General features: G+C 36.2%; 1 protein-coding gene across 19 annotated transcripts in view; it reads right to left on the reverse strand.

Moving 5' to 3' along the window:
* The window catches only part of ptprk (protein tyrosine phosphatase, receptor type K), a 125,380-nt gene that overhangs the window by 42,216 nt on the left and 55,934 nt on the right, over positions 1 to 27,230 (reverse strand). For all 19 annotated transcript variants that reach the window (XM_015369071.1, XM_015369086.1, XM_015369094.1 and 16 more), the window contains 8 exons: positions 26,170 to 26,330; positions 22,916 to 22,967; positions 22,778 to 22,836; positions 15,995 to 16,076; positions 14,521 to 14,636; positions 11,315 to 11,489; positions 1,073 to 1,185; positions 297 to 477 (listed from right to left, as the gene is read on the reverse strand). In XM_015369071.1, the coding sequence (XP_015224557.1) occupies positions 297 to 477; positions 1,073 to 1,185; positions 11,315 to 11,489; positions 14,521 to 14,636; positions 15,995 to 16,076; positions 22,778 to 22,836; positions 22,916 to 22,967; positions 26,170 to 26,330 (939 nt within the window). The remainder of the gene's footprint in view (positions 1 to 296; positions 478 to 1,072; positions 1,186 to 11,314; positions 11,490 to 14,520; positions 14,637 to 15,994; positions 16,077 to 22,777; positions 22,837 to 22,915; positions 22,968 to 26,169; positions 26,331 to 27,230) is intronic.

The raw sequence follows: 27,230 nt of genomic DNA on the forward strand, positions 1-27,230 counted from the left end.
CCCTTTATTTTGTGTTGGGTTTGTAAATAATTTCTTGTTGTTTTGTCACCCCTTCACCTGGTGTGGAGTGGGAGTTGCCAAAAGCTACAGCCAGCTGCTGTGCTTGGCAGTGAAGGAAATGGGTGTCGGTGTATTGGTGAACTGCAGCACCAATAAAACATATTCCACCAAATCTTGTTGGGTTGCCTCACCTCCTTCTAACACAGTGCCGCCCTCTCCGGTGACAGTACTTTTCCATGCTGTATAAGAATGCTTATCTATAAAGATTTAAATTTAGCAGAGTTTTTCTGTCTTACCTGCACATTTTGTCCGAGTAATGAGAGCTGGTCCTGCTTTTCCGGTCCCTCCCTCTCCTGGTCTCGTTAGTAAAACTCTGATCTCATATTCTGTATCTGGATCTAGGTGCCATAACTTGTAGTTGGGAGAATTCACAGCATGAGTCTCAGTCCAGGTGCCTGATGTCATCCGGTATTCAACCTGAAGAGAGATCAAATATAAAATAATTATGTTGTTGATGTATTCAGGATTCTTAGCTTTACTTATAATTTACTATTTTAAAATCTATCCCTTGTAGAGTTGAATTTCTGAGGAGTTGTTAATGTACTCTCTTAGTCCTTCTTTCTCTCCTATATAAATTTCTCCCTGCAAACTTTTACCCCACCTCTCTCTTTTTTCTTTCCTTTTCCCTTCTTTTTCTGTGTCTATTTGTATTTAAAACAATCTCCAAATAATTTCTAAGTTTTAAACTTTTCTTTGTATATTGTGAAAGCAAAAAAGTTGGGCTTCTCCTTGGCACCCTGTCAATAATTCTAAGTACTACACGCCTGGACATGGAAATAAAGACAACCTAATCCATTTCTCATGGTAGGCACCTGACATTGAAAAGGTAAATAATACAAGTGGAAATTAGTTTTAAAAGGCATTTCTCTCTATTGTTTCCTTTCTCTGACCATTTAAATATGTGACTTGTTTGTTGAATGCACTTTTGAGAAATGACTCAGTCAATGCGATTACAACTTTAAAACGTTCAATTAAATTCCTGAAAACTATTTATCATATAATGGGAACACACCTCTTTAAGTATAATAGGTCCATCACCAAATATGGAGTTGGCATTGAGCTGAATCAGTAGGTACGTCGGGCCGACGCCTAGCAGCTGGGGTGGAGCTATCGGGTGTGGGGGCTCTGAGAAGAAAACAAAACAAGAGCACATGGTTCAAATGTGCTTCTTAACATATAAATAGCAATATGAAAAAAAGCTAAACATTTAACAGAAATGGCCGTAAGAAGAAAACATAGAGGAAAAAGTAAGAAATAAGAAAACCTACTTTACATGATGCTAAAAAAAATTGATTGGCTTCCATGTCAACCGTTAGAGTCCATCTATATGCCAGTTTGACATTGACAAGAGGAAACAATCTTTCCTATCTTACCCCCCAAAATGTGGCATTTAATCAGCTCTACTAAGTTTCCCATTACTGAGAAGAGAGAAGGTTCGGTGTTCAGTGCAGTTTTGTTTTTTTTGACCTTGTCATGATCTTGGCACTGATGTCTGGTCTGATTACTCACTTCATTCACCTGCTTATCTCTGCCTAGTACCTCATTACCATTCATCTGATCCACCTGCTTCAGCCTCTATTTAACCAGCCTTCAAACCAGTCATCAGTGCCAGATTATTCGAGCCTTTGGTAAGAGTTCTCTAGTGTACCTGTGTTTTCTGATTGCCTTATCATGACCCGTTCTGCCTCTGGACTTCTGGGCCTGCCTGTTCCTGTTCTGGTTTGCCTGACCTGTCTTTGGACTTCTGTCGGATTGCTGCCTGCCTGTTTACCAAACCTGGAACTGTTTCCACACTCTTTTCTGGATTTCCCTTTAGTACCTCTTCGGACCTCTGATCTCCTGGCTCTGACTATCGAGCACATGACCGACACCGGCTTTGGCCTCACCCACTGGATTATCCTGCCTTCTTTTGTCTAGCTGGTTCTGATCTCCTGCATGTCCTCCGAGACACCAGCGCCTGGGACTCTCTGGACGGCGCCTGCCGCTTCTCATTGGCAGTCACCGGCTGGAACCGGTGAAACACTGTTCACTGTCTTTAATAAACATTTTGTTAAATCTATCTTTCTGCCTCAAATACTGAATCCTTTTGTTCTGAGCCTGAAAAATCTATCTCTTTAAATGTTACTTGCTCTTAAAAGTACTGTGTTAGTTCAGACTGCTGATACTAAAATAGCAATAAAAACATGTAGTATATGGCAATAAATCAAAGCTGCTGTAATACAATGACCTTGTAAAAGAGAGAGAGACACTTGTCATTTCTGTACTGGTAAGTCCTCTGATACATTTCAAATCCAGAAGCATTGCTACATTTACACTTGACATGCCTGCTTATCATAATACCAGCATCTACCTGCAGGCTCTTTTCCATGGTGCTGATATTTACCCTTCACTTACCAATATCTCTCCACAAATACATTTTAGAAAGAGTGAGGAGGTCAGAGCCTACAGGCCACAATGTATGCTTACTTGTGAGATTGTTGCTATATAATAACACAAGCTGGCAACCTGGATAAAAACTGGAATTAGATTGGTACAAGTCAAATTTTGCACTATGCACTATGTTTTATACAATGGTAAAAATATGAGGGACTGGTATAATTAAAAAATAGTAAGGATTACATTGACTTTCCTTTTATTATTTGAAAGACTACGCACAATGGATTTTACTGTTTCCAGTTAATAAATTGTGTTTAATCATGATAAAAAATAATTGTGGAGGTCTGATCAGTAAATGTTGTGACACTTGTGACTGACAGATTCAGCTACATGATATAGTCATATAGGCATAAATATATCAGTGCATGCATTTATCTCTTCTAACATAAGAAACATTACTTTCTATACAAGTATTGGGAAGGGTCCTACTTTTAAAGACGGTTCTATTATTTTTGCTATATTTGCTAATGTCAATCATATCAAAGTTATCTAAATTAAATATGAGGGCCTGGGTGTTACCATGTGAGTTTGCTCCAATATTAGTCACATTTTGCGTTGTTGACACCTTTTTTTTTTTTGCCTTTGTGTGCGCCTGTGCTGGCATCTTTCTGTGCAGAATGTGGCTGTCAGAAGGTTCATGCTGGGAAGAGACTTTTTTAGAAACAGATAAAATGCTGAAGTTTGACAGCACATGCACATGTGCACACACACCCGCATATGCACACAAAACCGCAGGCGATTGGAAATGAATCTAGATAATGAATGTCAAAATAACTTAGGAAATCAACAACATAAACAATATGTCAACTTGTAACAGACAACTAGATTATTGAGGATAAAATCAAGAAATTAATTAAAACCATATTGTATATTTCTAAAAGATTGAATTCCTGTTTTATTTTAACTTGCATGTAGTGCTAAATGTACAAAAATGATAAATTTGCCACTTCATCTAAATGATAAATAACTAATATAATCTAACTGGGTCATTAAGTAACTCTAGAGAGGAGAAAACAAAAGCTGGTTTGAAAATAAGCGGAAGTCTTTTTCTCTTCCGTCCCTTGTCATTAGTACAGTTGACCTAAAAAAATATAAAAAACAACAAATCATCAGTGGCATCATTATAATATCTCATGGTGGGTTTGTTTTTACAAAGTTTTATATTATTAATTATATTTGTGAACCTTCTAATCATTTTTCAGGTTTTTGGGTCAAATGTAAATGATAATAACAAAAATGATCAGCATGGGGAAAACTTCAAATGAGCTTGAAATGAGCTTGTCATTTCTATCCTCACCCATATGTAAGATTTAGCTCTTTTTTCTTTGTTTACTATGTCATGTTTTGGTTGATTTTTCCTGGTATATGGTTTCTGTAAAAAATAAAAAATAAATAAAACCTTTCACAGTTTTTTTTTTTGCTGCTGAATTTTTAGATCATGAGGCCAGCTTTAAAAATCTGACAAATATAAGCTGAGTGATATTAAATGAAGTATAGAAAATGTATATCTGATACTATGTAAAAATGTTAACACAAACGATGTTTCAATCTTGATCTGTTTGAGCTTTGAAATAACATGGGGAGCAGTGAAATAACATGGGGAGCAGTGTGGGGTTAGGGGTTATGCTTAGATATACCCACAGTGCATATTTGCCATTCTGGACTTTTTGGTGCTGTGTAAGTTTTCATTTTCTCAAAATAATAATTTTTTTAATTCTTAGTTTTGATCATCCTTGTTATCTCTTTTCAGCATTTTTACTATTATTTATCCGTTGGTCTAGTTTTAGTTTTTCATTCTCTCATTCTTAGGTTATGTTTTCCATGGCTTCAGTTATTTCCAGTTCCTTCTCCCATCCTCTAGTTTTCCCCTTGGTTATTCCTTATTTTGTAGTCATTAGTTTTATTCCCCTTTAGACTCATTGAAGTTATTTTCTAGTTACAGTTAAACTCAGTTTTCTCTGGTTACTCTTTGTTGCCACCTATTGCCCCTTTCCTTTCCCCCTCGCTACGTTCTAGCTGCTACTGTCTACATCTGCTCCCATATATATATATATATGTTATTTACCTCATTTTAAGTAATAAAAACATTTGTTTGGACTGCGTTTGCACTTCCCCAAAGTCAGGTCAGTGTTAATTAAATAATTAATTCAATTTTAAGGTTCATTTATTTTGAAAGACTTTTTTTTTGTTAAGAAAGAAAGAACTAAACATTATTTTTAACTATGTTTTTCATATATATACTTTCCTCCGATTATCTGGAATATTCAAATGTAATAAAATAAAGAAACAAAAAAAAAACCTTAGGTACTTTTACAACGACACATACCTTTCCACAGCATTGTAAAGTTTATACTTAAAGATATGTATACATACCATAAAACAGAAACAGGGGCGAACAAAAAGATTTTGTGTGACTTGTTCCCATAAGCCAGAAAACTTTGTTGAACATCATCAACAAGCTTGTCAATAGGGTTCAGTTTTTCCAAACATCAAAAGGAAACTCGCTGCAGGACATCTGACCCGGTAAAAAGCAAATGTAGGATTGTATAAGTGTTGAAACAACAGCAGACAGTATTCTGGGACTTTTTATAATGCCTGAAGCTCCAACTATCACTGCTACTTGGAAAGAAAAATAATGTTTGCGTGTATTTTTGCAAGATTGTTAAAAAAAAAAAAGAAGAAGACAAAGACATTCTTAAAACTTGACTACAGGTGGAAATTGGTTTAATGAAAATCAAACGAGCAGAATGCTCACATGTGAAAATATGTTCCTTCTTTTTCATTTGTCTGACAGTAATACTGCAAGAGATTTTTAGGCCATCAGTTGTGCGTAATGCAAGCTGGCATGGTGATGTGTGTGTGTGTAAACTACAAGCTAGCGTGATGATGCACTCTGTCACAGTAGAAACCAGAGGGCACAGCTTTATTAGAGCTACCCTCTGACCAAACATAAAGTGACACACATATACATACACACACTACAATACACAGTTAGACTCCCTTGTACTTTTCGTGCTGTTTATCTGCAATAAAACTTGTAATGGCAGGACTGCAGCTTGCCATCATTCATCCATCTGTGTAGAAACTTAGGGCTTGGGGCAACAGGACAACAAAATAGTTTTTGTTCACGCTAAAATATATCTATAGCACTGGGGTTTAACATTGAATCAAAATGTTTGATTCATTTTTTAATCTTTACTACTTCATATCAACATTTTGGAGAGAGGGTTACCAACAAAGATGTAATTAAATATGTAATAAATGAAAAGGGCTGGGAATTAGAACATAGTAGTGAAATATAGGATTGAAATATGCACAATGTGTTTACTACTTGGTTAATTAAACTATCTTGCTTAATAAAATCTATGCCCAGTGTTGGCATCAATAAAATTCAAAGCCCATCCAACTGGCATAAACCATCTCTGGCAGGCTGAAACCCAATAATTAAAATCTGAAACTAGATGAGGTGTAGCTACAAAGGTACAACTGTTTAAAAAATATATTTTTGTCCCGAAAGTTCCTACTGTTTAATGTAATTTTAATGCTTATACTGGCAGTAGAGAGTAGAGTGTTCTTCCCAACACATTTACACATAATAAAGGCCATTATCAAACTTCTTCTTTGCTTTTTAGCTACAGGGACATATTTTCAGTTAAAACATTACAGAGATAATAGAAAGGTAATTCCCTGTTTTAAGTTTAGCAACTTAGAGCAAATCGGTTATAAATATATCATTTCAACTGAAAGAACTACAGTAGAGGCTTCTAGCTAGGTATAGACTTAGACTTGGATTTATTTTGTCATTTTCTATAAACAAGTGTAAACAAAAAAAAAATTTTGTTTAAAACAGCTCTAGACAATTTCATGTTTTAAAGTGCAGCCTTGAAAAACAGTAATAAATACATAAATGCATGTATGCCAATATTGCATAGTTCTAGGCCCGTATATGTCTCCAAGGTTGTGTCCGAATGTCGCCCTAACCCCTAGATCCCTCAATCACTATATAGAGCGGGGACTATATAGTGGACTTTGTAGTGATCTCAGTTAACTGACCGTTCGGACAGATGATCTCTGCATCTTGCTCCCCGTTGGTCACTTAACTCCTCCTCCACTGCGTGGTGCCTGCGCAATCTTTATTAATCGCCCGACAGCGGGTCGCTGTGACAGGAAATACCATGCACGAGAGCTCTCCTCGCAAAGCATTTCAGGATATATCTGCTAATCCAGTGACAATGGATGACAACTACTTTTCCTGGTGCATTGAGGGAAATTTCAAGTCCACTACTTTTCTCATCCACTAGACATTAAGACATTCATTTAAAATGGCATAACCACTTTATAGTGCCCTATATAGTGATTTGGGCAGACATTGAGACTCAGCCCTTGTCATGCTTTAAAGTAATATGACTAAAAAAGAAGAAGAAGGTATGTATTGTACATTTCACAATTTTAATTTCAACTCCATTCATCCTTTGCCTCATAGTTGTGGACAGTCCTGGATTATATAAGTGTGACAATTGCAATTTTCCTAAACTAGATACAATTATTGATCATAAAAGATGAAGCCTAGTTAAGAGTTTTAGTGTCAAATCTATTTATAACCATAAACATTTTTTGATACATCTATGATTTTGCCTCCTCATTTTACTCCTATTCTTGTCCTATACAGAATACTCAAAGTAAAACCCCATTTTGCAGCCCTCTCTCTCTGGCCTCAATTTCATCATAAATAAATATAAAAAAGAGAAATAATCAAAGCAAATATTTTACTATTCCATCTTGAACATGTCCATATTCATAGCGATCAGCATCCTTTAGGAGCTTTAAATCTCCTACTGGCATGAATCTTAAGAAATAAACACATTCCCTGTTTCTTTGATTTCTATCTGGCTCTCATCCCCCATCTCATCCCTAATCTGATATTTTGATTTCTAATAAATAAACATGAGACTGCTCTCTTTCCACATGCATACTTGAAGTCTCCTTTCATTCATTGTGATTTCTTTCTAACAACAATATTACCAATGCCCTCAAACCTGTGATAGCGTCTTTGTGATTGTAACCAGAAAAAAGCTCCATTTTAAATGAACTTCAATTCTTCTTCTTTAATTTTTGTAGATTGGTTCTTTTCTCCTATTTAGAAATGCGTCCCCTGCTGAGCAGATTCCTCACCTCTTTCGTCTTTGCTTTTTCATGTTTTTGAAAACGACATTCCAAATAAATCAACAGTAGCCACTTATTCATTCTTCACACAAACGTGTTGCCAACCCTGACAGATTTTGTTGATCAAAGATAAGAACAAATCGATTTATCTCCAGAAGGAATTGGAATCCACAGTTACAGCAGAAATGGGGTCAAGCGACACCAACAGCTGAGGCCCCACCATCGGCCACTGTGAGAGCTCCATTATGTGAGGTCCATTATTTAATATTCATATTCACGGTGCTCGCTTCAGTGTTGATTTGTTATCTCTTCCTCCTCTGTCATCTCTATGCAGAATAATAAACATGACTCTGCTGTGCTGTTTACATATCCGGACATGTTCTTCATTCTGATGTGGATATCCGTCGGATAATGAGCAAACTATTTGCATTTAACTTTTCTCACCATCCACTCTTCACTTTAGTCCCTCAGTCTTCAGCCCCCACCCAACTCTTTAACTGTCACTCCCAGATCATTCCTCCCAAATCTCCCTCTCCTTTACCCCCCTCCCTCTTCCCTCCTCCACCGTCTCTCCCTGGGAGATGAATTGAATATGTAAGCCATTGAAAATGAATGAATAAAGCATCCCATCTCAAACACACATTGGTGACACCTTATTAACCACATGTCAGAAGCACATGACAGCTCCAGCCCACACACACTGTTTCCAATCCACACACACACACACCCGTCTACGGCCCACACGTGCATGCACACAACAATGGAGTTAACTTCCACAAAGACGGAGCGTGTGCACACACACTCAACCACGAGAATAGCAAACATGGATCTACATAAGCTCACACATGAGCTCTGCTCATTAGTGAACGTTGTGGTAATGACTGACATTTAATCAGCCAGACTCTAACGTACTGAACCTGATTGGTAAGGGAATCTGACATTCTAAAGGTTATTAAAAAAAGTTATTAAAATCTTAAACAATAAAAAAGGAATCAGGCAAGCTAGGGAAAAGAAAATTTCCTCGGGTTTTTAGGTGTATGGCATTGTGGACACAACATGATTAAGATCAAAGCATGACAAAATGATAGTGTATAATTGTATCATGCTTTGTGGGAGCTTATTACTGATTTCTACTTTGAAGGCTTTGTTCTTGTCAGAAATGGGCTGTTATTGGATTTTCTACATCTACATTATTAATTTAATATCCTTATCTTTACTTGGGTAAATTTTTCTATTAAAAATTAAAAAAGAGTACACGCTGACTGTTTCCGTACTTTAACTTAGACCAGGAGTCTGCTTTTATTAGCTGTAAAAGTCAAGCCACTGCCTAACTGCAAGCTTGGGTATAAAACCGTGCTACCTTCTCCACTAAACATGGAAAAGCAGCATTTAGTTCCTATGCTCCAATTATCTGGAACAAACTTCCAGAAAACTGTAAAAGTGCGGAAAGCCTGAGTTCCTTTAAATCAAGACTAAAAACACATTTGTTTAGGATTGCCTTTCGACTGTTCTAGTTAAACAGTTCAACTGAAACATCATTAGTTCAACTTTTTTATTTTCTTTAGTCCAACTGTTTTTAATGTTCTTTTTTGTTTGTGCATTTTTTATTTTATTTTTTTTCCTACTTGCATTGATTCTGTTTTATTTTCCTATACTTTAATCATGTAAAGCACTTTGCATTGTCTTTATACTGAATTGAGCTATACAAATAAATTTGCCTTGCCTTGCCTTTCCTTCCAGATAATTCTTGAAGTACCGTATTTTGCGGACTATTAGCCGCTATTTTTTTTGTCATGCTTTCAACCATGTGGCTTATGGGAAGGTGAGACTTTTCTGTGGACTAACTGCCAGAAGTGGAAGTCAAAGTTGGAAATGAAAGACTAATGGGCTAATCTTCATTTAGCACAAGGCGATGCTAGCAGCAGGCATGATAGAGAACAAATGTCCCAAATTCACACATTTTGGCATTTATTTGCTGCATTAACCAATTAAGAGACTGGGCTCAACTCCTGCACAGCTGAAATAAAGAGCCGACAAAGCCCCATCTTTCAGTAGAAGCTCATACTGCTGCTAGCTAACAAGCTAATAGGAGCTAGCATTGTTCTTCTTCCCTACTCCAGGGACTATATGTAGAGCTCCCCCTACAGGTTTAGTAGGAGACCGTTCAGTAGATATGTAAATATGTAAATCCTTTATTGTCCCACAGAAAGGAAATTCACTCTCTGCATTTAACCCATCCCCTTGGGAAGCAGTGGGCTGCCACTGTTGGCTCCTGGGGAGCAGTCTGGGGTAAGGGTCCTACTCAGGGGCTTGAACTCAAAACCTCTGGGACCCTAGCGCAAAGCTCTAACACATATTATATGTATGTATATATATATATATATATATATATATACCATCCCTGTAGTGGGTATGTGGGATGGTAAACCATCTTTGGGTAATTAGATTACTAAATATCCAAATTTATTTATTTTTTTTTTACAAATGTAAGATGCTTTCAAACATTTTTTTTGCCTTTATATTGGATGTTACTAATGCCTGATAGGGAGCTTAGGGTCAAAAGAAAAATAATTACATCTATATTTACATGCACTTTACTGTCAGAATATAAACCTAAATAAAATGTTATTTTTCAAAAATAATATGCTGGTTGTTTACAAACAAGTGATACAAGTGTCATTTGTTGTAGTGTTTATACCCACACATATAAAAGGTGAAGAAGGGGAAATGATTGATAACAATATAGGAAGTGTGCCAGCGTAAGCAGGACTTCTGCACTGTAGCTTAGATGTTCGCAAAGATGTTTGGTTTTTACCACATCACAGTTAAGCATAAGTAAAAACTCAGTTGTTTTATTCAGTTATTATCCCTTTTCTACTGAGGAATGGAAAAAATAGCAGATTTTACCTGCCACTGTAAACTAGAAAACATTAAGCTAACCATGTCAATCCTCCCCCAATCAGAGAGAGTGAAGCTAAATACAAGGTTCATTGTAACATGTATCATCAATGATCTGCAACCATCAAAAGCCATAGGGAATTCTTCATTTGTGCTCTGAAGAACTAAATGGATATAAAATAATTATTTCTAATGATAAATGTAGAGTAATATTATTTTCTCCCTGAAATATGTTTTTTTCCCTCTGCTGCTTACCTTAAATGTTCAGTATTGTTCTTTTCATATCATTAAGTATGTGTGGTATCTATGTGTTATTGTCACTGTCACCCCTGTATTTTCCCACACAGAGATAATAAAGACATTTCTTACCATAAACTCATTTTTAAAGTTAGTGGTACAAATGTTTTTTTTTTTTTTTTTTTTTTTTTTTAATTCGGTGGTTTATTTTTTAGTCTAACTTTAATTTCAGTCAATTTTTAAACTGAAATGGTTGGCAAAGAACATGGTTGTGTGTATGCATGCTGGGTGGTGTGTGTGTTTGTGTGTGAGAGTACATCAATGATCCTAATTATACCAAATTATGAAGCACACAGTGATTAATGAAAACAGTTATAAACATGCAGTGAGGTTTAGACATTTTCTAGTTCAGGAACAATCCTTCCAATAAAAACATCATAAAGAAGAGAATAACAAAAATCCATAAACCTTACAGATGAGGCAATGCTAAAAGAATGAGAAATGTTTGCTAATATCTCACCTCTCACAATAAGACCTGCAAAGTTAGACACCCCGGAGCCACGCTCTGACTGGGTGACGCAGCGATACAAATCTTGATCCTGATTAGAGACTTCTTTGAGGTGGAAGGAGGCAGCAAACCGTCTGTGGTTGATGTTTTTGGTCTGAGCCACAGGAATATCTTCTCCATTTCTCCTCTGGAGAAGAGACGAAGCAAAAACAGATAAATCACATCGTGCCGAGGTCGGAGGAGTTTAACTGATTTGCTCAAGGTCACACGTTAGTACTGGACAACATAAACCAACACACTTCCCGTCAACCCCCGCTGCCTCACTAAGAGAAGGCTTGAAGGTTATGACTGTGATAGAGCAATAATGAAATCAGCAGCTATTAAACTCTTAATCATGTCAGGTGCTAGATGTATGGCCTACAGTCGCAGAGAGAATGTGAGCAACTTAAGAGTCTGAAGCACTTTAAAAGAGAACTCATCATTCCACACAATGTGGCTGAGACTTTATTGTATTAAATTGTCATGCTTTTATTTGGGGACTGCTTATGTAGTTAGGGACTGTATGTAGCTGAAATCTAGTCAAATAGGACATTTAATTTTATTGCTAGTCAAGATGTTTTAAAACGAGGACTTTGAAATCTTTTGCCCAACAGGAAGACACCTTGTCTTATTTTAGTGCCTTCATTTATCCGGAGCTTACTCTGTAGTTATGCTGCTCTAGGTTAAGGTTATTTGCTCTTTTCTTCTTTTGCTCTCCACTTAGGTCTTATTTGCATTTATTGCTGCCATTAATTTTATGTAATGTATTAGTTTTTTTTGTTCCAAAGCCTGTATGTTGTGCATAGACACCTTACTGGAGAGAGCCAACAATTGAGCTACTGCTGCTGAGAAATGAATGTCCCCCTCTATTAATGACACTTTGAAACCTTTCTGTGTTTAACCTTGTCTGTCTCCAAGTTAAAGCAATTTAAAGGAGCTATGGCCCCCAATATATATCCTTTTTTTTCTTCTCACAGATTTTACAACTGCGTTAGAGCTTATCTGTTTAGCTGTGTTTCTATTCCAGATAAATTCAAATAAAAAGTAGGTGTCAGTGGTAGTGACAGAAGGACCCAAACTCCCCTCGGACTGATAAACACTTTGTGTGATTAAACATTTCATAGATGTATATATTTTGGTTTTTATCAGTGTTGAAAGAGCATGTTGATTTTTCATATATTGGATGTAAAGTACCCAAGCAAGGTGCAATGTTTGATTTTATATAATTTATGTGTATTTTTTTTATCTACTTATTCTATTGATCAAATTAGAACAAAACTTGAAAAATTAAACGAGAGGTGATCTTTTTAAGCTTTGTCCATATCTTTTTATTGGGTAAAGGACAAATCCCTATAAACAGCTCAAATGGGTACTTAGCTTGGGCTAAGCAGTAGGTTTGTACTGAATATAGGCAGTAAGTGATTTAATTAGACCTTTATGTATAAGGTACTTATCAAGATAAAATTCATAAAGTACTTTAACAAATAATCTAAAACAAGAAAACAATATTTAAGCAAAAGTATATTTCAAAATTTGTCTCCTTTAGTTTTTCCATTTTGTACAGGCGATGATCACCAGGTCTTGATCACAGGACCCTAAGGCTCTGATGGGTTTGTAAGTATGTAAAAGTGCAGCAAGACACATCTGTGTCTGTCAATGCAACATACACCAAGACAATACCTTACCTTAAAATGGCCTGGATGATGAACAAGAAGCCAGTGAAGTTTTCCTAAATGTAGTTACATGACACAACTGGCATCCATTTCTGTTTATCTGTACCTGGGAAGCTATTGGAAATGTGCCTCATGTCCTTCCAAGTACTCCTATATTCAGGGGTCACCACAGCAAGTCATTCTGACTTAGTAACAGACTTTAAAAGGTTTTCATGCTGCATACAGGATCGGACCTGGCTACTACTGGATTATAATCATAAACTTAAACATTCCATCATGGAGAAGATTAAGCAATCAGAAAATAACTATCCAAAAACTATGCAGATAGAATTGGATAGCAATCATGTACAGCCTGTAAGCAACGCTTAACCATCTTAAATTAGCATAAATCTGACATAGAAAATATATCTGCAGTGACCAGATGTGCATCACATCAGCATTATATTTTGAGGTACTATAGCATTTGAAGACACGTGTTACACATAGGAAAAAGTCCCCTAATGTTTCATTTTGCACCCTCTGGGGACCAATATGAGATATGCAAAGGCTACCTCATGAAAAAATGTCTTATAAATGTCTTTATGCAGTAAGTAGTGTCAGTTTGATCAAAGGATAACAGGTTTGCAGGTTTCATATCTTTGAAAGCAGTAAACCTAGGAGTGAACACATTTGTTTTTATTCTTAAAGCTTTAAATGAAGATGGAGATTTAAATTCACAATAACATGAAAAATTAGGTTTGAAGGTAGGTAAAAAAACATATTTTCTTTACAGCCTGAGGGAAGATGTGCATGAAAACTTAAAGTTATATTAATTTACTAATGAAGTATTATGATGTCATGCTGAAAATATTGCTGCAGCTTTCTAACGGGACACTTTGGAAGCAACCTAACCTGTTTGTGTCAGTTTAATTTTTCTTTTTTTAATTTAATGCTTTACAGATACATATTGTAGATATAGGTGTAGGTAGATGTCTTTTAAAGACTTTTTGTCAAGGAAATAAGGACACAGCTGCCTTTCTTGAAAGACATGCAGCCTTTTCCTTCTCACTTTGAAGAGTGGATGAGATAAACAGACATCAATGAATTGATTTCAAAGATCAACAATCAACTTAAAAAAGGCTAAAATGAGAAAAGGTTTAAATTAAACTTATAGAGTAGGAATCTAAACATTTATTTCTGAATAAACTGCCCTCCACCCCTGCTACTAACACACAATAGAGACAACAGAACACATATTTTATAATTATTTTTTCCCCAATTCTCTGCTGGCACTATTTGCTACATATTATTCAAAACATTACTGAAATAAATAAGATAAAAGAAAACAATTATTCATAGTAATGTTAAGAAGAATCATATAGCTAGCTTATATAAATGAGATTTAGATGTATCTATAAAAAGAATGAAAAGAAAAGAGCACTGCGTTATATTTGGATAAAGATAAATTTTCTTAAAACATTGTTTACATTTTTATGTCTGCATGTGGGTGTCTGAATATGACCTTACCTGTAACCACAGTTTATTGTTTGATGTGTCTCTTCCTGTGGCGATACACTGAAATGTGGCGTTTTGCCCGGCATTCACCTCAACATCCCCAAGACGAAGGAAATGAGGGGACTTGTCTAAAAGGAAGATAGGTCAAAGAAATACTTATTCTTCTGTTGGTGAGTTGTTTTCGTTTGTTTATTCCATTTGACTACAGAAGTGTAAATGAGATACCAGATACCCGAGGTTATTACATTGCAAAACATTATATTGCATTATTTTTTTTGCAATTAGATTTTATTGGAGTTGGAGAAAATCAAAGAGCTGAATTGCCATGAGGTAAAATAAATATCACATCCAGTATACATCATTTCAACAGTAACCAATTCTTAACAACAATCCAATGAAATGAAATAAGCTATTTAGACGACGAAAATGTATTTCAGTGATGATGTTTTTATTCTGCTGGTGTGATTGCAATCATAGATAGTAGCTCCTACGGTGGCTGAAAACCCACAGACACCCGTGTGTTCATGCAAGTGTGCACACACACGCACATACACACAAACTGTGTCCAGAAATGCAGCTGTGAGAATGAATGCTTCCACTGTGGGGACTAAGTACTAATTCCTTTCCAAATACATGCTCCTTCCATTTAGGAGTCCTGCTGCCTTTAAGGACCTGAGGATCCTCTTGTTAATAATTTTTCAGGCTTTTGCTCCGGGTCTAGTAATAGGTTAATATCAATAACCTTTAACAGAAACGTGGACCTCAGGGGTAAACTCCAGAAGAGAACGGTGCAAGACCGTATATTTTTGTGACTTTTAATCAATAAAAGGCATTAAGATACAAAATTGTCTTAAAAGATTTCTGCTGCTATGAGACCGATGAGCGAACTGAATTCCTGACTTTCTTGCTAACATGAGGAACCTCCAGGAACATGCCAGTGGCCAAAGATTAGCGGACCTCTCGGTTAACAGTGTGAGACTGTCGTCACAACTCTTTTTCGCCTCTAGCAGTGAGGAAACACTCAAGTGAGGAAAGAAGGCGACCCAAGACGTAGACAGAATTTAAAATGGATCTTCCCTCCAATCTCTTTCCTGTCAGAGAAGAGACAAGACAGTGACTGTTTGCTCTGTGTGTCTGTGCAACTGTGTGTGCTTCTGGGTTAAACTGGGGGTGGGGGGAGAAACTGCTGAGTGGTCAGAATCTTCTCTCTCCATGATTGCCCTAATACTGTCTCATTTCCCGCTTCACCCTCTCCTCTTCCCCCTTTCTCTCTGTTTTCCTTTCTCACAAACTTTCTCTCTGTTTTTATTTCTCTGCAGCTTGTCTTTCTCTTTCTGCAGCATCTATCCTATTCTGAGTCACCTTCCTACTTATCTATCCATTCAGCTGCAAGAGAAACCATCATAGGTACAGTCTAATTAGTGGCCAAAGCTATCAGCCACTATTCAGCGAACTAAGACTAATTGCTGGCATTATAATGACTCACCGCACGGATAGCTGAGCACCTGAATGTCATCTATGGCGATGAAGCCGGCTTTGCTGTCCGACACCTCTGCTTCAAATATAACCTGAGAAAAACAGGAGAAAAAAATGTTTTTATTGTCTTTATTATTATTATTATTATTATAGTAATTATATAGTGACTTTAAATGTAGGATGTATAAAGTAGGACTGCAGCAAACACAGTTTTCTGTAGATACTGATTTGTATTATTATTGACACTGTCAGGTGTAATAAGTTCACATCTTATTGTGCTTAAGAACAATAAATTATACGTATTAAACAAGGCAAATGGTTTTAACTTTTCATGAGGTAGAGCTCACAAATATAAATTAAAAGGTTAGACCATTAGTTCATTTTTAGACCTTACGGACATAAATAAGATCAGTTTGTAAGATTGACTTCATATATCAGTATCGACCGCTAACCCAAAATTAAGGAAATAAGGCTTGATCCATTGACCCCTAATAAACATGATAATTAAACTACTTGTACTCTTAGATCATAGCTTACAGAAAATCAAAATGTTGACATAATATTGTTGATTAAAGACAACCTGTGAACAGACATCTGTAAAGGTTAAAAAAAATTGATATTCCCTGCAAACATACTTAGTTTTTAACAAGAAATTGTATTTGTGTGTTTCATATTTCCATTGCATGTTGCCAATGTTCAATGCAGCTCTCAGATAAATATAATCTTTATATTTCTCCTTGTTCCAACACAAATGACTGAAAATAAAATGATGGAAATCTCCAGGTTATGTAGAGCATATGAATGTTATTAAAATTGTGTGTTTTCAGGAAGACAAACTAAAACATGCAAGGACGTGGCCCTCAGAGACAAAAACTACCATCTCTGAACTACATGGCAATCTTCAGTGTTCTGCAGAAAAAAAATAAACATTGAAATCTATTTGTAGATTATAACAAGTAAATAACCTGCAAACACCATCTGCTAGATCAAATGAAATCTATTTGAATGTTGTTCAGGTTGGTGGACGTCATTCTTTTTTATTTGATAACTAAGCAAATGTGAATCATTCATTTCAAAACTCAAGCAGAATCCTCTCAGATAGATGAATGGCCTAAACTGGGGAAAATGCTACTTGTAAAGTGGCTTGAGCTGTAATTTTGTTAAAGAAAAAAAAAAAAAACAGTTTTAACCGGAAAACAAATAATAAAGGGTGAAAAAAATAATAATAAATAGGGAAGAGGACATCAAAAAGGTGAAATTTGAAAGTCATTTTACACAAATCTCAAAATGACAAAATATAGAGAATATTTAAAGTAAGGCACTAGTCCGCCACATGAGCCTATAATGTGCTCATGTTGTTCCTTTTGGTGCATTCCGGTGAGATAAGCCCAATCATTTCCAATACAATTATTCCAACACTGTGGAAATCATAACGTTTGGTTTTCCTTTTTAACAATACATCAGGTATTCCTCAAAACAGGCAAACAGAGACAAATATCATATTTGTGAATGGAAAATGTGATCTGGAATAACATGTAAATGTTATTGTTTTGTTTTTTTGCAAAAACATTTAGTTGTATAAATAATAATCTTGAAGTGCAGACAACTTTGTTTAAGGACAAGCTCATATTCAGCAAAAACAACTGATGGAAATTGATTTCTTTCAAATATTCAACTTGTGATTGCCTTTGTTGTTTTTATGAGCATAGAAAACATTAAAATAAACTACAATTAAAAAGACACTTTCCTTTTAAATCTGGGAATATAAAGTGATATTAAGATACGAAAAGAATAAGGGTAAGGCACAATGCAAGAGGAAGGACAGAGAGAAAGTGAGAATGGATAAAATTGAAGAAGGGATAGTGTTGTAGTCAAGACCACACCAACCGAGACTAAGACCTTATATGGTATTGTCTTCGCCTCTAAAGGTCTTGTCTTTCTCTGTACTCCTTGGTCTTGGTTGGTGTGGTCTTGAATACACTAGGCAGAACACTAGAGAAGAACAGGCAGATGGAAGAAATGCAAAACTGAAGAAAGAACAAAATGAGGAAACACACAGAAGAACAAGAGATGGAATAAGCACAAGAAGAAAGAGACAAAATGAAGGAAAAAGGACGGACACAAAGACTGAAAAAAAGACGCTGTAAAGGAGGCGAAAAGAAAGAAAAAAGAAGAGCTTTCAGTCGAAAAGTGACTCAGTTGCCTCACCAGTTTATTATCTGAGTATCTAGAAACGCTAATTCTCCTCACCATCCTTACAAATACTCTCACTGTTGAATGGCCGTCCATCTTCCTTCATTCTTTATTGTCCCATCAACATCCATTTCTAGCCATTTCCTCACTGTAATTCTTTCTTTGTCTCACTTGCCATCTGTGTTCCTATGCTGTTTGCTCGGTCTGGTTTACTTTAATGAACAGAGAAGCAAAAAAAAAAAAAATAGATAAAGAGAAAGAAAAGGAGATGGCCATCAAAAAGAGAGGCAAAGAGAGAAATAATTCAAAGGGGGGAGCAGTTGTTACCATCCATCACCTCTGAAGGCAAATCTGCCGTGAACTGTTTACCCATAGCTTATCCTCTCTGGCTTGTCACTCACTCCACTTTCAATCTCTCTCCTCTTCCAATCTATCTTTTTTCCCTTCGCCTATCATCTTTCACTCATAGCTCACTGCAGTGCCCAGCAGAATGGCATCAGCTGACTTTTAATACCATGGTCTCAGGCTGTTTGACAGCAAACATGTCTTCTCTCTTGATTGTTTATTGTTTTTAAGCTATATCCTTAACAGAGCCTAAAGATTACATTGCACTTCTATGTATATTTATGTGTGCCGGCAGATGTTATATTTTGAATATAATTTTGGATTAGGACATCCAAACTGTCCACTGAGTACCTTTTTATGTCAAAAATTAAAAGGCCATTTAAAAAGAAAAGCTTATGTGTTCTCAAAGACACGATGCCATCATGCTTAAACATTTCTGGGCAAAGGTCAGCTGCTATAGAAACCTTTTTTTACTATCCAACCAATCACCATGCACTGAGAGAATGCTAAATCCATTCTTCCTCTCTTTTTGTATCTTTTACTGTTCTTTGGTTTAAATGCCTTTTAAATGTTTGCTAATGTGTGGTTTACAGTTTAAAGAAAAGTGGATTTTCCCAGTCCCCTGTTTCTCAGATTGTGTTTTTTCTGGTCACCTAAGTAGCTCCAAACCTGAGATCTGAATATTTTAGTTCTAGATACTGTTAATTATGAAGCAACATATTTGGACAGTAGGATCTAAGCTAAATTTTATATGAGTGAAACTATCTTTTTGTCAGATAGTATGATAGTGATAGTATCTTCTCCGATAGCTTTTGGAACTGAAATAATTCCCATGTAGTTTAGGTCCAAGTCGGTTATTCCTTCTTACCTTTCAATACAATTATGCATTTCCTCATTAGCCTCAAGACCCCTTAAATTATGGAATGGACATTATTAACCTCCATTTGTCAAATGTTTGCTGACTAACAAATCACAGTACCGTGAGACAAGATTGTTGATAGCACATGTTTACAAGTTCTCACACAGGAAAAGCTGCTATAAAAAGCTGAAGGCAAAGGACTGACATATCATCACTCCAGAGTAAGGCTTGGCAAATGCATACATCTTCTTATCATTCTGTTGCATATATCACTTTGATGTATGCATCTACGGGCACTGAATCAAAAAAATGTTTTAAAGCTGCAGGGAGGAGATATTTTCTACCTTGTGTTAGGCTGATTTCTTAGAAATGTAAATATGCTTCCAGACACAGGCTGCATGTGTACATACACTAATATTAACCAAAGTAAAACAAAAACAAAATGTTTCTGCGTCAAAACACAAAAGATAAATTTCTAATAGTGCGGCAAGCAAAAGGAAATGTACCAATGTGTAAAGTCAGCAAAAGCTACAAGAAAAACAGCTCTATCTATATAAACAAGAATATAGTTGCAGCTCCATTAAAATTATCGTGTCATTCATCTACTAATTATACTGATGCATACATTTCTAAAAAATAATCTGGTAAGAAATATACAAAATATATTAAAAAAATATTTCCAGTTTTGTAGGAATGTCTAAGAGTATTATGAACGTGCGCTTGTGGCTGATCTCGACAGGATTTCAGAGTTCTCAGGTTTATACATCTGCATCAAAAACACAAGATCTGACATACCAGTGAATAATGTCAAAACTTATTTGTCATAATAAGGACTCACTTGATTTGTAATCATAAACTTTCTTTCTGGTTACTAAAATTGCTTTAGTATGAAACATTTGAAAAAAAGTATAACATTATAATGTGCTTTGAATGGGTCTAGATTAAAAAATAATTCAGACCTAGTTTGAGTGCAATGTTCAGTCACTTTTTATTGGTAACTATATCACTTAAATTAAATGTACTGTATAGTGGAGAATGTTATTTTTCCAGATGGATCATCAAAATAAGTGGTCCTCCTAATTGTCAATCATTCTGGTTATATGTTTTATTGTAAGGCCGTCCTACGTGCTCGTCCCCATTTTGACTTACCAGTGGTGAGTCTGACAAACAGTGGTTGCTCTCACAAGCGTTTAATAGGCGTTTCCTCTCGGGTGTGAGTACATGGTTGTGCATGGGCATTTTTTTTTTTTTTAGTGGAGAGGGCGGGTCTTTTCAAAAATTCCTCGAAAATCCTCAACTATACCTTTAACAGTCCTTTTTTTGAGTCTCTCCTCCATAGAAGAGGAAGTAAGCTTGTGTAAAGCTATGTTTTTTTCCTGAGAGAAATTAAGTCCCATTAACTGTGTGTGCACTTTTTGTTTTTCTAGTTTGCTTACAGTACATAGGCCAAGTAAGGCCGAGTTAATCTGTGTAGCCTGCTAGGTTTAAGTTGCCTATGACAGTATTGCTCCCATTAAATTTCTATGCTTTGTTTTTTTACTCTTCCTCATCTACTAAGTGCTTCTATTCACTCTTTCTTAGACATTAGCAAAGAATTCTGTAGGAGGTTTCTTCCTGTTAAAATGTAGTCGTTACTTTCCAGTGTTGCTACATGCTTTCTCAGCACAAATGATAAATGCAAAGTTACTGACTTTATGCAATAAATGGCTTCTGTAAATAAACAATTGTTAACCTGTCGATATTAATTGAGGGAGTAAATTGTATTACATCAAAATTTTCATTAATCTGGACACCATTTGAATGAATAGAGACTGGATCGTATTAGAGTAACGGGAGTAATGTGAACAGTATTTATATTAGATTGGATATAATTTGATAAAAATCTTACCTGCTTTTTTCTAAATATCTGGAGAGAAAGTATTTCCTGTGACTTAGTCCAATATAAATAAACTGAACTTGAATACTTCAATTAAAGTTGTCTCTTAAAACATCATTATTTTACATTTACCATCACATCCTTTTATTTATTTTCCTTTTTCGTATGAAAATGGCTTGTCTCTGCAATTCAATAAACTTGACAATGTTAACATGTGACTTGTGTGAAAAATCTAGTGTCAGTGTGCAGCTTTATTTCAAGTTTCATCAATAAGTGCACATAAAACTGAGTGCCTGGGTTGTTCTTGAAACCTTGATTAAAAATACCTCAATTGTTTGTCTGCTGTGTTACTGCATTTATTAATATATTCCTTTTTTACAAAGTAGGCTTAAATAACTGAAATGAGATTTAAAAAAAATATTGAGGCACATCTAAGAGTCAAGCAAAGTAAAAGGACAGCTATGCTGTGAGCAGGGTAGAAAAACACAAACCTGCAGCCTTAGTAGTTAATCAAGAAAGAAACTAACAAACTATTTTTTATTCTGTATCTAAAAATACAAATATTAATTTAAAAACTCACTACCCTAATAACAGAGAACAGAAATTAAAAGTTTTATGATCTTGACTGAAAAGGTTTGATAAAGAAGAAATGATAATTACAGCTCCAGCAAAAGGTTGATGTGTAGGTGGATGTGATTTTTGTGTACTTCTTTTTTTTGTGTCTGCGAGGGTACAGTATGTCTACATGAGAAAAAATTTCCCCTGGAGAAATCAGACTAAATTGCTAACACAGACGCATGTTCAAACATGACAAAATAGCTTCATAACCTCAGAGCCAATAACCTGCTTCAAAGCCTGAAAAAGTTACATGTGGCTCAGCAAACTAAGATGATTATGTTCAATTAAAACACGGGTTTCAAGCTGCTGAGATCCCTGCGCAGTCAGAGGGATGGGGGCTCCAGATGGGCCATTTGAGAGACACTTTGCACTTGGCCTTCTAGTCTTATTATACTGTCCCCAAGCTGTGTCCGCTGGCTTGATTGTATTTATGCCTGCAACAATGTTCAGTGCCAGAATACCATAAAAAATGTGCACAAGTGTCAAAGGCAGTCTCCAAATATACAAAGATAAATTAAAAATAAACAATAACACACTCACACACAAAAAAATCAGTATACTATAGCAATTGTCCTGCAACCTCCTCTGCTTTGGAAACTCATTAATTTCATTTCTGTTTCAACAGGAGCTCATTAGAGATGCACAAATAAAACATTAAATACAATGTTGGTTATGTCAAAGGCACATATGGCAACACACTCGCATACATGCAAATACATGTATGCATTAACACACACCCTAGCCTAATCGTCACCTCCTGAGACCCAGTCAACACAAATAAATCAGCAGCCTGCCTCACAGCATGAATATGTGTCTGTATTTGTGTGTGATGTTTGTTTTCACATTAGCACTACTGGAAATGAATCCTTCCACATAGGTTTTGGCTGCATCGCATAATTTACCTGGTATTCATTAGGCCAGAAGGTGGACACAGCAAGTTCAGCTTTCAGCCAGCCTTTACCTAGGTGGCAAAAGTTAGGGTCAACATGAGAAAATGAGATAAAAAAATATTTAAATCAGCTGAGTGAGTGTAACTTTACCAGTGTAGGATGTCACATTCCATATAGGGTTTGCCAAAGGACCTTTATTCACCTAAAAAGAATTCAGAAAACAACATTTTAACTTCAGTTGCGTGACAATGATTTCTGATAAATCAAATAAAACTTCTGATTTAGAATCCAGTCTTAAGCACTTGCTGGTATTGCAGTATTTAAATATTTAAGTATTTGTTTAATCATTTAAAATCTGTGACACCATAACGCCATGACATTGTTATTAAGGGTTATCCTAGTGTAAAAATTTCAAACTGGAACAGTACCACCTTATACTGTAAAATAGGCCTGTAGGATCAAGAAAATTGAAAATAATGTTGGTAAATTTATCGCAGATGATATTAGAAGTGATTTATATAGTTATTTTCTTCTTTCCTCTCTCTCTAATTTGTATTCCCATCCCCTGATTGTTGGCAATTTTGGCAGTGTAATTTAAATCCTGAGCTTCTGCTGTTAGACTCTGTCTAAATGAATGGATATGAAATTAGCATGAGAAATGTAAGTTGAGTTGAAAACATTAGAAAAAAATGCATATTTCAGAGATGTTTATTTCAATATATATATTGTGGGATTTTTAAAAGGATATATATATATAAATTCTGGAGATAAATAAGTATTTGGTCACCAACAAACAAGCAAAATGTCTGGCCCTCATAGACCTGTAACTTTTTCATCAAGAAGCCAATTAGCCCTCCACTCGTTACCTGCATTATTGGCACCTTTTTAACTTGCTATCTTCATAAAAGACAGTTATCCTACACCTCAAACAGTCAGATTCCAAACTCAACCATTGACGGAAGAAACCTATAGTCCTGCACCAGTTTGTGAAGAGTGGATTTATAATTGGCAAGCAGGTTGATGTCAATAATTAAGCTGTGAGAGCAAGAATGAAAAACCATTGATAATCTACTTCGATCACTCAGTGGGATCAAAATGATTCTGCGAACAGAGAGCAGAAACTACCTGATGAATGAGAGCTGGGACTAAAGTAACAAAGGCTGACACATACTAATGCTGCGTTCAGATCACAAGCACTGGAACAGCAAAAAAGCTTCTGCCGCTTCATTTTTGATGCTTGTACACATTAAGGTCCGACGTGTCTCAAATGCAACATTGACGATCCTGAATCACGTCCAGTAAAGTGTGTGCAGATGCATCCGATAATTCTGTGGCTCCTGTGTTCAATGACAGAGAGCAGCTTTGCTATATTTGCTGTTTTAAGTGGATAAAAAGTAGTTTTAATATGTTTTTAAGTCAGAAAGTCAACCTGAAAACCTCATCTGTGGGGTCAGTTTATCAAGATAACGATCCTGCCTTCAAATATTATTTGCTGTTGGAGCCCTCAGACCCCTGTACATCGACAGTACTCTGTCACTGGAAATGCCCTTCAACGGCTGCCTCTGGCCCAGATGCCTCTTGGGGGGTTTCTGCTACTGTTAGATGCGGCTGGAAGGTGTTTTTCTTGTATGTAAACCAAACTGCAGGCACCACAATAATAAGAGCTAACATATTTTGCTGGCATGTCTCAACATTTTAAGTTCATGTAAGCATTAATAAACGGTTTCAGAGCAGTGATCATAGAGCTCTGCACAGCAGTGCTGTTTCTGTCTCCCAGATCAGCTCCCATATCAGCTTCTCTGATTGGTTGATGTGGCGCGTCAAGCAGCAAATGTTTAATTTTTCGATACATCAAGATGCGCTGCAGGACCTTTTGCTGCCTCTTGATGTGCATCATCCGTTGACTTTTTATGTGAAGTAGCTGCTTCCGCTGCCTCTATCGCATGCGGTCTGAACACAGCATAAGAGCGACTAATATCCTTCAGTGCCAGGCATGTCCCCCCACTTAAGCTGTACATATCCATGTACATGAATATGGGCAGTCTGATGTTTGGCAGAGAGCATATTGATGATCAAAAAGACGATAAGAAGAAAATCCTGAGGCCAGATGTAATGAGAATGCTGAGTTGCATCCTAAGAACACCATACTTACTGTGAAGCATGGAGATAGAAACATCATGCTTTGGGCTGCAAATAGGACCGACCGGATGACTGATCCATTTTAAGGGAAGAATGAACAGGGCTGTGTATCATGACGTTTTTAGGCCAAACCTTTCATCACTGAAGATTGAACAGGGATGGAACTTCCAGCATGATAATGATCTCAAACACAGGCAACGAAGGATTGGGTCTGTGTGTTAGACATCAACACATAGCCCATTTGTGGAGGGAGTTGAAAGTCTGTGTTGCCTAGCAACAGCCCCAAAACATTACTGCCCTAAAGGAAATTTCCCTGGAGGAATATTCCGAAATACCAGCTACAATGTGAACAAACCTGGTGAGAATTCCCAGGAAAGGTTGAACTCTTTCACCGCCAACGAGGGTTATGCTACCAAGTACAGATTTGAAGTTTTGTTGTTGACCAAATACTTACTATTCACCATTTCACTATGTCACTACATATATATATTTTTATTTTATTTTTTTTATGATACAATGTTATTTCCTGGATTTTCTTTTTTATTTTGTTTCCCATAGTTGAAGTGGAAATTATAGACATCTCTTATGTTGCTAAGTAGGAAAACTTGCACGGTCTGGGGCTAACCAAATACTTTTTTTGCACCACTGTATACATATACATATTATAACGCAATCTCACCAAACCGCACTATCAATTCAGGAACCTCTCTATTCTGAAGGTATATCAGAAGGGATCCAAATAAATATCTGAAGCACAACATTAAAAAAGCAAAAATCTATCTAATTCTAGAGAGTAAAAAGTTATTGTTGGCTTATTAAATGTGTTGTTTCAATGTTGAGGATTTATTTGGTCTCCTTAAAAATACTTTCCTCAAGGACAGAGTCGGCAGATTCTGTAGGTATGTTGCACCAATTGTGGGAATTTTACACTAAACAAAAAACATTTTCTACTACGGTAAATTATTTTCTTCTTTAACAAGAAGAACTACGGCTTCCATCAAACAAAATGATAAACAAAGCCTTCATCTGTTCAAATAAGGGCATTCCAGCTCATCAAATATAGCTCTAGGAGGAGAGCTCAATTTCTGCAACGATCATGGCTACAGTTTACATTCTGAATTCATTTATACTTTTCTCCTCCAAGCGAGAGATTAAGCTAAATAAAGGGAACTAATCATGCTCACACCATTAGGCCATTACAACCCAAGGCTCTTCCACAACTGTTGGTAAAAATACACAAGTTGCTCTGGATAAGCATTCAGTACCTTCACCAGGATGTTAAGAGTTCCTGGGCTGGAGCCATCAGGGCTTGTCAGGAGATAGTTGAAGTCAATACAATGTGTGTCATTCTCTTTCATGACTGGCAGCTGAAACCGGGCCTTCTCCCCGACATCATACTGAGAAACGTCCACATACATGTAGGAACCTGAGTGCAGAGGTAGACAAGGAAAAAATACAGCATGAAGACAAACATTCCAGAGAAAAACGATGGTACTCTTGTTATTGTAAGCCAATAATCTGCACCTTTTTGTGACAGTTGGTTTTGATTGTTCTCAAAATAGTTATTGCAATACAGCGCCTAAAGAGACTACTTAGTGGTGCCCTTTGAGGAGGCAGTCAGTGTGAAGACAGTCACTAGTATGACTGTACTTGCCAAGAGTGGGCTGTATGCCCACAGCTTGTCTTACATGTACCTACATGAATAAACCCACTGCTTTGTGTAGGTTTTTTTTCAGCATTATGCATTAGAATTGCCAAGGGAGCATTTCTCATAAAAACACCAGTAAATTTAACTCCTGACTAACTGATTTCTTACATCACAGACAAACAAGATGGGATTTTAGATTAGTCTTATCCTATTATTTTCCCTCTCTGCCACTCTATTAACTTTCTGATAAAGAATATGAATCACTGCCTCCACAATTTAAAAACTGTTTAAACGGTGAGTTAATACAGCTGCTCTTTAAAATGGCCAGATAAGCTATGTGATGGTAAGATTTCACTGACCCTCTTGTACAAGATAAAAACTAAAATGTGTTAAATGATAAAATCAGAATGCATAATGATGTGACTGTCCTAATGTTTAGTTAACAAAAAAAGTTTGCCCACTTATGATGAGTTGCCAGCTTTTTGGCTTAAGCTGGTACTATATCTCTATAACATTAATTTGGCTAAAGGACTGGTCAATAAATGAATATAGACAAGCAATTTAAATAGTCAATACATGTGTATATATATATATAAGCTTAAACAACCAATATCAGTTAGATTAAACTCATCAATACTAATGAATATATTAAATGTCCTGTTTATCCTACCTCACAAA

Source organism: Cyprinodon variegatus, unplaced genomic scaffold (assembly GCF_000732505.1).
Source record: "Cyprinodon variegatus isolate N-32 unplaced genomic scaffold, C_variegatus-1.0 Scaffold37, whole genome shotgun sequence".
NCBI lineage: Eukaryota > Metazoa > Chordata > Actinopteri > Cyprinodontiformes > Cyprinodontidae > Cyprinodon > Cyprinodon variegatus.